This window comes from Microtus ochrogaster, unplaced genomic scaffold (assembly GCF_000317375.1).
Source record: "Microtus ochrogaster isolate Prairie Vole_2 unplaced genomic scaffold, MicOch1.0 UNK70, whole genome shotgun sequence".
In the NCBI taxonomy this organism is placed as follows: Eukaryota; Metazoa; Chordata; class Mammalia; order Rodentia; family Cricetidae; genus Microtus; species Microtus ochrogaster.
The window spans coordinates 1865243-1875949 of NW_004949168.1; the positions used below are offsets into that span (position 1 = coordinate 1865243).

At 50.2% G+C, this 10707-nt stretch overlaps 1 protein-coding gene across 6 annotated transcripts in view; it reads right to left on the reverse strand.

The window, feature by feature from the left end:
* Gpr161 (G protein-coupled receptor 161) overlaps positions 1–10707 on the reverse strand; it is a 43977-nt gene that overhangs the window by 5930 nt on the left and 27340 nt on the right. For all 6 annotated transcript variants that reach the window (XM_026777531.1, XM_026777529.1, XM_005370105.3 and 3 more), the window contains 2 exons: positions 7206–7930; positions 958–1062 (listed from right to left, as the gene is read on the reverse strand). In XM_026777531.1, coding sequence (XP_026633332.1) covers positions 958–1062; positions 7206–7930 — 830 coding nt within the window. The remainder of the gene's footprint in view (positions 1–957; positions 1063–7205; positions 7931–10707) is intronic.

The following is a 10707-nucleotide window of genomic DNA, read 5'->3' on the forward strand; positions in this document are numbered from 1 at the left end:
AGGCAGGCAGGCAGGCAGGCAGGCAGGCAGGCAGGCAGGCAGGCAGGCAGGCAGGCAGGCAGGCAGGCTGGCTGTCTCTCTTACTCCCCAGACTGTCTCCCCACCCTCAGGCAGAAATCATTCACTCCCTGAGCACTACCTGGTTCTGACTGCACTAACAACTATCTCTCCACAGCCCAAGATTTTTTCAAAAGCTCCCAGTGGGGGCTGAGGAGAGGGCTCAGCTCATAGAGGTTTACAACCAAAAAGACAAAAGCTCCCAGGGGTGCAGAGAGAGAAGAGCTTGGAGTTGCTGCTTCTGTGGGGACTCAAAACCTCTCCCTCTGTGGCCCAGAGCATTGACGAGCACCAGCCTCAGATGCAGCCAAGTTGTCAGTTCTCCAACAGAAATCTGTGAACTAAGTGGATGAAGAGATGCTTCCAGCCTCTGGCCATATTGTTCCCAGCCAGGGCTACTCAACAAACGTGCAGGGAGAGGAAGATGGTCAAGAGCCTGGGGGGATGGCCTCCAGGGTCTGGCCAGTCACGTATAGTATAAGGTAGTGTCAAAGCAAAGAATCAAAGATTCTTCAAATTTTACTTTTTTTTTCTTTTTAATGATGGTTTTTCAAGACAGGGTTTCTCTGTGTAACAGCTCTGGTTGCCCTGGAACTCACTCTGTAGACCTGGCTGGCCTCGAACACACAAAGATCTGCCTGCCTCTGCCTCCTGAGTGCTGGGATTGAAGGCGTGCACCACCATGGCTTGTTTAAATTTTAACTTTCCGAAGGCTTTCCTGTATTTTTAACCTCACCATCACACCACAGGGTAGGGAGAGAAGGAACAGAGAGGCCCATTATTCAGTAGAAGCGAGAACAGAGGCGCAGCTGGCCCCCTTTGGGCAAGGGCGGGCCTCCAGGCAGTAATTAACAGAGCAAATTAACAGCTAGTGGGAGGTTTTCGGGGTAAGAATGGTACCTGAATCCTGGGAGTAGCTGAAGCCAGTGTCACCGGTGCTGCTGCTGTGCCCCAGGGACTGTCCGCCTGCCATGAGAGCCGTGAGGTGTGGGGACAGGCCCAAGTCTGAAAGGCAAAGTTGGCATCGATGGAATAAACACAGGCTGCTCAGGTGGGTATCTGTTTTATCCTGGGCAACTGACTCTCCAGTTTCCGGCTCCCAGAGGACCTGGTTGCCAGTTTCGTACAAAATCTCACTCCCGACCCACTGGAAGACAGCCACGCCCAGCTGCTTCCCCGGATTCTGACCCTGGTTCCTTTCCCACTCGGTAGAGACTCACTGAGCTCCCCAGGGGGACACTTCTTGCCCATGTCAGCCTCCAGGACCGACGGAGGGGAAAGCGAAGGTGAGCGGTCATGTGAGGAAGCCTTCCAGGCACGCATGAGAAATGTAACCCCCAGGACTTCTATTTGAATAGTTAAAAACTCTTCCCAGAGGTGGAATCTGTGGAGAAGCAGCAAAGCGGAAGGATGAAGACAGAAGGAAAGAGCGACCTGGGAAGGAGAACCGAGTGTCTCCAGACAAAGGAACTGAGGTGGGTGAAGAGGCCTGGAAACAGTCTCGTCCTCATGTAGGCTTGGGAACTGCAGGCCCAGGAGACTGCCCGACAGACCGTGGGCTCCACAGATACTCTCTGTAGGAAGCAGCTGGACCCCGCTGGGGCTCTTCCCAGCCTCAGAACCCCATCCCGCGTCAGCAGAACAGAGAGAACAAACCAGGAGCGGTGGCACTGAGACATCAGGGGCAAAGGGACCAGTAAGACTGAGGAAGCCATGAGAGCCTATGAGAGAACGCTCCCCAGCAAAATAAACCAGAAAAGACAAGTGGGCGCTGAGAGCAGGGAGCCAGGGAGATGACTCGAAGGAGCGCCCTACAACCAGGAAGCCTCCTGAGCCTACTTCACCAGAGGCTTTCTAGTGTCTTCCTTCCAAAGTGGAAGGGATGGCAGGGACCACCACACAGTCAAGGACAGTCCCTAGCACAACAGACATGTGAGAAACAGAGAGAAAAGAGAGAGACGTAGACCTGATGGGAGATGACAGAGATCTTAAAAAGAACTGGGCACCCACGGAGACAGCTGATCCAAGCTAGTGGGAGCTCGTGGACTCTGGACTGACAGTTTGGGGACCTATATGGGACCCCTGCATGTGAGTGACAGTTGTGTGGCTTGGTCTGTGAGACCAGAATTTATCTCTGGTGCATGAGCTGGCTTTTTTGAGCCCATTCCCTATGGTGGATGCCTTGCTCAGCCTTGATGCAGGGGGGAGAGACCTGGTCCTGCCTAGACTCGATATGCCAGACTTAGCTGAATGCCCTATGGGAGGCCTTACCCTCTCTGAGGGGGTGGATGGGGGTGAGGATGGGAGGGAGTGGGCAGGAGGAGGGAAGGGAGGGGGAACTCTGGTTAATATGTAAAATGAATAAAGAATTTTAAAAAAATAATTGGGTACCTAGCAAAGTTCAAAAAATCCATTAAGAAGAGCTGGCAACTACTAAAAAATATGAAGATAAAAATCTCTTAGAAATTACAAACAGGGCTAATAGATTTAATGGTCAGTATGGTAGACTTTGCCCCCTAAAAGTTCCTCTGCTGGGAACTTAATCCCTAAACCAACAGTGTTGAAAGGTGAGGCCCAATGAGTGGACGAGTTGCTCTTACCACAGAAGGAGGTCAGTCACCTCAAGAACGGCCACGGGCTGCCGTCGTGGCCTAGAGGTTAACGGCACTTGCTACTCTTGCAGAAAATCTAGGTTCGGTTCCCAGCACATACATCGTGGCTCAGAACCTTCTGTAAGCCCACTGCCAAGGGATCCGAAGCCCTCATCTAGCTTCTGACGTATCAGGCGGGCATGTGATACAGAGAAAACACTCATATTCACAAAACGAAAACAAATAAATAAAACCGTGGCGGGGGGGATGGTCTTGGTTTGGCCCCTCCTGCGCGCTGGTCTTGGCCTTGTGCTTCCTGGGGCAGCTCTCTCCTGTCCTGGAGAGGACATCCTATACTCTTCCCTTTCTTCCCCAGAGTCACGGAGGGGATGGCGAGGCTGAGGAGGTGTGTAGCGGCAGCCACCTTCTCTCAGAACCTTTCCACGCACGCAGCTGTTTTACTCAGGGTTAGTTACAGGGCTGAAATCAAAGAAGACCCCCACCTCTCCCCGGGACCTGCTTTTCCCCTCTGCCATATGGGCCTCTTGACACGGCTATGCTCAACAGAAGGCCTGCTGCAAGGAGTGGAGCCCCTCAGGGCCATCTCCTGCCCACTGGGATGGTGGCAGCCACAGTGTGTTTGGACGCCATCTCTGAGGCTGTGGCAAAAGCCAGGAACGCATGTGTTGGTCTCCTCTAGTGAGAGGGATGGTTTGAGCCAGACCACTATGGCTCTGCGGTGAAGCATTCCCCTCCGAAGAGTAGACAAGTTACCCTGAGATTCCATGGGACAACACCATATCCCACGGGAACGGGCCACATCTAACCCTTAGGCCAGGCCCAGGGACCAGGTTTGCTCCCCAAGAATCAGAAATAAAAGGAGTCTGTGCATATCAGACACTGAAGGGCAGGGCAGGGTTCTGAGGTGCAGCAGGAATTTATTTAACTAACTGGACGACATTTAGAAAAGGGAAGGAGGAAAACTCAAAGGCCTCGGTGGTACTTACCCCACCCCCTCCAGCCCCACCCCCCCATCCAGGCCCACCGCCACCCCAGACCTTCCAAGAAGGCTGTGATACATGCTGTCTTCTGAGTGAATGACAGATGGAACCCGCCTTCCCAGAAGATAACTAGACAGCTCTGCCCTCCGTCACCAGGTGTTTTCATATTTGGGGCACAGGGGCTGTCCTTGGGCCCCAGGGCTGGGCTAAGCAAAAGAGCCGTTTAGTTCTTCTCGCCCTTTCTCCTACAGTCTTTGCTCTCCTCCCTCTGCCAGGAGCCCCCATCAGTTTTTATCAGTTTAGCATCCAACTGAAAGTTAGGGCTCAGCTCACCTTCCGCACGAGGGAGCAACCTCCACTCCGTGGCTGCCCTACCCACCACGAGGTAGCACTCCGGTCAGCTTCCAGTGCCCTGGAGATCTCTACTCCCAGAGAACCCAACCAGTCACCGTGGGAATCTGCTAATGAGACCTCAGAAGCAAAAGGGCTTGGTAGCTCGGTGAGAGCCAGTATGCCAGTGATTACGGGTGAACACCTTCTGTCATGTACGAGGGACATTCCAGGCATGTGTAGAATTCTGCTTCTGCAAGAATTACCAGGACCACCAATAATTCCAGTTCATGACTTCTTAGGTGGCAGCTTTTCATGTACTGTACCACAAAACATGGCAGGGGCTCCATCTGACCAGCCATCTACTGTTCCCCTTGCGAATACCAGGGCTCCTGCCTTCCCCAAGAATGGAGAGCAAGCTTGAAAGTCGATTAAGGGCAAGGGAGGTAATCCGGGTTCAGGAACCAGTTGCATTTCGAAGCCCTGGGTGTAGAGGGCAATGGTAAGGTCCAAAAAGCCTGGCTGAGCAGCGGGCTCTGCATGGAGGCTCAGGAGTGCCCCTCCTGATCTGGAAGACAGTAGGCATTGCTGGCAAGAACAGCCAGAGAGTGTGTACTTGGAACAGACCTGTATTCTGTCTTTCCCCAGTCCCTACATTATTAATATGGCTAACAGCCAGACTCTACGAGAGGAGCAAGAGCCACTGCCCACTCCCAGGCCTGGAGAAGCCAAGGATTAAGGACCTATCAACCACAAGGCTGCTTTTCCCTAAATGAGCCTCAGACCGCCAATGGCTTTGGGCCTGCCAACCCAACCACAGCTGGTGTTTTCGATGGCTGCCACAGCTTGGTAGTCCTTTCCAGGCCAATCAGAAACAATTCACACAGTAAATCTTGGCCAAGAAACGGATGCTCCTTTCTGTTCTGTCTACTCTTGCCTCTGCCCTTCTCTGTCCTCATTTTTCCCTTCGTTATTCTTAGCTCCGATGGAATAGAAAACATCTATTAGCTTCTGCCAAGGAGACAAGCTATTATAAACTCTGAGCCAATAAAGTCACCAATAAAATGCAGCCAAGCACTGAATGTACCTTCTGACTCAAGTCACACTTGGGAACATGAGTTTGTAAATGACAAGGGGCGGGCACTTCCGACTAATAAATGGAGATCGTTTTCCTTCCTATGGTCAAAAGAAAAATCACCAGATGTCCCCTGCCCAGAAATAGCTCTCCACTAGTCCACAAGGTAGATCAGTCAACAGATGTGTGGCACTGGCACACGGGCAGGGCATCTCGTCATCTCTGGCCCTGAGTGTTCACAGGCAACAAAAGCCGTGTCTTCTGTCCTGTTGAGGGTGAAGGTGGAGGATCTCTATTTCCGGAAGAGGAGAGAGAGAGACTAAGTAGGTCTTAGTTATCTGGCAAGAAGTGAGAGCTACGGGCTGAAGGAGGTGTGTTGGGATAATCTTTTTGTATATTGTGTGAAGATGCATCACTGTTCTTCCTCACCTGCCTAGGGTTCCTTCTAATTGGTTCAATAAAGAGCTGAATGGCCAACAGCTAGGCAGGAAAGGACAGGCAGGACTTCCAGAGAGAGAGAGAGAGGAACTCAGGGAAAGAATCTGAGGAAGGAGATTTGCCACCAAGGCTTGGAGGAACTAGGGCATACAGTATTGAGAGGGTTAATACCTCTCAATTAATGCCACATAATGCCATGTGGCAGAATGTAGATTCATATAAATGGGTTAATTTAAGTTTTAAGAGGTAGGCGGGGACAAGCCTAAGATAAGGCCAAGCTTTCATAATTAATAAGAAGTCTCAGTGTCATTATTCAGGAGCTGATGGTTCAAAGCAAGCTGGGTTATAAAGGTGCTCTTGGATTCTCTTTCCAATAGCTTCCTTAGCTCAGCGTGGCCCTAAAATCCCAACTACCTTCACTTCAGGACAACATAACCACACCACAGTGAACAAGATATACCAGTGTAAGTTAGAATCAGTGGGTGGGAGCCAGAGGGAAACTAGGGTATCCCAGTCTCAAGGCCTCTCCGCTAGCATCTGTGCTGATTACAGCGGAGACAGCCCTGAGTGGAAAAGGCTGACAGCCCACACCTGAACAAGAGGCCAGGGTAACTCAGTAACAATAAGATACGATGACATATGCACTCCTAACCTGATGCGGGAACAGGATCCCACCACTCCGGCAGCATTCTTGCCCAAAATGTGCATCATTTCGAGCGCCATCTGGGGATGTGTACCAGCATTCTATAAAAGACCTGACCAACCCTCCACAGAAGGGTCCAGGCAGGGCTGAGGTATAATGTGTGGGACTCTAGGGCTGATCTTGTATTGCAGTTATGTATGTTGCTAACACGACGGGAAGCTCCCTATACTGTTTTTCCAACTCTTCTAAACCTAAAATTTTATATACACACACATATATGTATGTATATGTTTATATATATATATATATATATATATATATATATATATATATATATATATATATATAATTTTTTTTAAAGCTGAAAAACAAAGTCTAACCTCTGACTAGAGCAACTCCTGTGGGACTTGTCAAGGGCATTACAACAAATGCTAGTTGTCATTGGTGTCGTGGTGTGTGTGTCCTCCGTATAGAGTAGCTCTGAGCACAGGACAATGACACTTTGATGGAGGCTATGTTTGGCACTACCAAACATACCCCCAATAAACACACAAACAACAGATTACCAGTGACCATCTGAAGAAACCACTGGCCTGAGAGAGAAAGCTCAAGGTGACAAGTGTTTGAGAGGAGGGACAGGCTAAGTGAGCCACTGCAGCCCAAACAGAGCATCTAAGAGTGGTGACACTCAAGGAGATGTTTGCCAGGGGAGCAGGCAGCCTGGCCCAAGGCTCCGATTCTTCCTTCTGCAGTGAAGAAGTGGCTATCCCCTCCAGACAGTGAGGGCCTGGCTAGGGTTCCAGAAAACAGGTTTCCAAAGCACAACGCCTCCTGTCTCGTTCTCTGGGGATGTGTACCAACAGTGATCCCGCCTCCTACTCGACATGCTCCTTCGGCAGCTAAGTGGGAGTCAGCATGGCTACTCTGGGGTGGCCCCTTCACACCAGGAAATCTGGGTCTTGAGCCTCGAGGCCACAGTCCTCCTGAGAACCGCTACACTGACAGCCCCTTAGTAACTGAGAGGGACGCCGGGTGACATCTGCCCGGGGGTGTGGAGGTACCCAAATTACCTGTGATCCTGTTGGAAATGCTGAAGAGCCTGGAGGTCCTCTGTCGCTGCACAAATGGCTCCCGGTAGTAACGGTCCCCAAAGCACATGCCCAGGAGCTCTTTGCGCACTGTCTTGTTCCAGAGCCCATAGATGAGAGGGTGGCAGATGGCACTGGTGAAGGACAGCCACGTGGCCCAAGTCTCCAGGGCTGGGGAGACGTAGTTCTTCCCCCAGAGTGCCTCTGAGGTAATGACAACCATGTAGGGGCCCCAGGTGATCATGAAGGCTCCCAGAACCACCAGAATGGTGATGAGGGCTTTGCACTGGTTAGCGGAGTAGACCACGCCTTGAAAAGCGTTCCTCCTGCTGCCCGAGGAGGAAGTGGAGGTGCTGGAATTCTTCCTCCCACTCCTCTGCGTATCCTCCTCCACGATGACCACCGAGCCACAGTGCACTTTTCGGGCCTTGACCCTGGCCACACGGAAGATGAAGCCATAGCACACGAGCATGATGAGAAAGGGGACCAGGGCGCACCAGATCTGCCAGAAGACGGTGTAGCCAGGCTCCCGGTGCCACGCAGCCACACACATCCACTTGAACTCATCAAACTCCACCGAGGACCAACCAAAGAGCGGTGGCAGGCAGCCAATGAGGGAGTGAAGCCAGATGTAGACGAGTGCCATCACGGCTCGGTTCCCTGTGATCTTCATGGGGTACACCATTGGATACAGAACAGCATAATAGCTAGAAAAAAGGTGAGGGAGGTGAGAGACAAGTTACAGGGAGGCAGGATGCCCTACTCTCCTGGGCGGGGACTCTTGCACTTCTCCCAACTAACCTTTACGCTGCGAAGGCTTCTGAAAAAGACACCTTCACCCCACCCTCCCAGACAAGCAGCAGGCTACACCATGCTGCATAGCTGTCCACTAGCAAGGACATGGCCTGCGTGCAGGTCAGCACATCAAAGCCTTCTGTGTTTAAGAAGTCAGCTATAATATAACATGTACGCACTCATAAGTGGTATTTAGACACAGAGCAAAGAAAAACCAACCTACAGTACACAACCCCAGAGAACCTAGCCAACAAAGAGGACCCTACGAGAGACACAGGGATCTCCACAGGAAAGTGAAAAAGACAAGATCTCCTGGGTAAACTGGGAGCGTGGGGGTCACAGGAGAGGGTAGAAGGGAAGAGGGGAGGAAAAGAGGGGAGTGGAGAAAAATGCATAGCTCAATAAAAACAATTAAGAAAAAAAGAATCCAGCTATCCTTGAGGGACATCCTATTGCATACTCAGCGATTCTCATCAGGGACCACCCTCGTTTGCTTTCTGTCGCTATAATAAACACCATAACCAACCAAAACAACTTGAGAAGGAAAGGGTTTATTTGGCTTACACTTCCGCATCACTGTGAACATCTGGAGAGCAGAGATTAGTAGTGCTGTCTCAAAAGTAAGCTAAGCTAAATGTTGACACTATAATGAATATGTCTGGTTCATGACAGTTATGTAAAATGTGACCGTAAAAGTCATGACCAATGCCACTGTTTTCTATATTGCTTGTAGAAAACATTTCAGGCAGGGTCTCTTTATGATGTAGCCCTGGCTGGCCTGGAACTCACTCTGTAGACCAGGCTGGCCTGGAACTCATAGAGATCCTCCTGCCTCTGAGTCCAGAGTGCTGAAAGTAAAGGGATGCCCTTCTGCATGCAGTTTCATGCGTCTCTGATTTCTGTACCCTTCCCCCCTTTTGTCTCCCTCTATCGCATACTACCATAAAGAGGCAACTTGTCCAGTCAATTTACATTTTCAATCTACACTAATGTTTGTTAATAAAAATAAATAGTATTTGCCATTCACATATCTAAAGACACTAAATTTTCTTTTAATTCTCAGTTTTAGATTATTTTACTTTATGCACATGAGTGTTTTGTCTGAACGGATGTATGTGTATCACATGTATGCCTGATGCCTGAGGCGGTCAGAAGAGGGAGTCAGAGCCCCTGGAGCTGGAGTTAAAGAAAGTTGTGAGCTGCCATGTGGGTGCTGGGAGTTGTACCTGGGTCCTCTGCAAGCGAAATAAGTACTCTTAACCGCTGAGCAAGCTCTCCAGACCCAATCTTTTTAAAAAAATAACATAGCTTAGTCATAAAGATCTGACCAGGCCACGGTGAAGCCATCTTGTGTTGATGGGGGAGATGAGCTATTTCTTCAAAACAACCAGGTCTTGGTAAGTCGCCACCATCGCAAGGCAGCCCCTTCTCCACTCACAGCTGCTCCAGTGAATGACCTGGGGGCCCGGCTGTGAGGACTGAAGCTCCAGCCAGGTGGTGAATCTGCCTGTGTCCGACCCGATCACCTGGTTTCTGAACCCCACACACTACATCCGTGTCATACACCCTGGGCACCTCTACCTCATTCTGCCTTGTCTTCCGCTGCATTCTCACAGCACCCACAGCCTTTAGGGACATCCAGCAAATGCCCCAGCCCTGGCACAGGTGAACTGCTGATGAGAATTCTGGTGGCCTGGGACTTGACATTCTCACCTTCACTTAACTTGAGCCCAGAGTGAAGGAAGCAATTAGCATCTTCCTGGAGCTACCCCTGCGGACTGCTGAGGCTATGACCAAGTGCAGACAGTGCTGCTCAGGCACCGGGGACCGACTTTCATCTGCACCTGAGCGGCTTAGCCTCAATCTACATGCCACGGGACCCAAGAACTAGCCAAGAAATTACTGTTCAAAAACTGTTATTTTTTAAAAGAGAGTAAAATGCCAATGAGATCTGATTTTCTCTACTGCCAGCAAACTTCCAAGCTCTTGTGTGTGTGTGTGTGTGTGTGTGTGTGTGTGTGTGTGTGTGTGTGTGTGATGCAATCATCTTGGTGGGATACCAGAACATCTGTGTAACTTTTAGAAAGCCCCTTGTCTTTCTCCAAGTATCTTGAAAGTGTGTTTCACTTTGACTGAAGAGACAGAAATTCCACAAATGAACAGGGTCACCTGAGCACTACAGGGAGCCATGTACCACCTAAATCCAGTACTAGGGTACTGAAAAATAAGTCAGAGTCCATCCCAGACAAAGTAACATGTGACCACTAGTAGTACATTCTCCAAGGTGATGTTTATACGACATGTTATATGAAAAAGCAGAGCGTAGACCCTCACATGTCATGAACCCATGGCAAAGACATGTACTGCTGGTCAGGAGAGATAGGCGGCTCCGTACTTGCTACTCTTGCAAAGGAACCAGGGTTCAGTTCCCAGCAGCTACTGTGTGACTCACAACCACCTGTGACTCCAGATCCAGAGAATCCAATGTCTTCTTCTAGCTTCTTTGGGCAACTGTACCTGCACACACAAGCATACACAAGACACATACGCATGCACACACATATACACACAAGCACACAACACACACACGCATGTACACACATGCACACAACACACACACATGCACACACATATACACACATGCACACAACACACATACGCATGCACACACATATACACACATGCACAC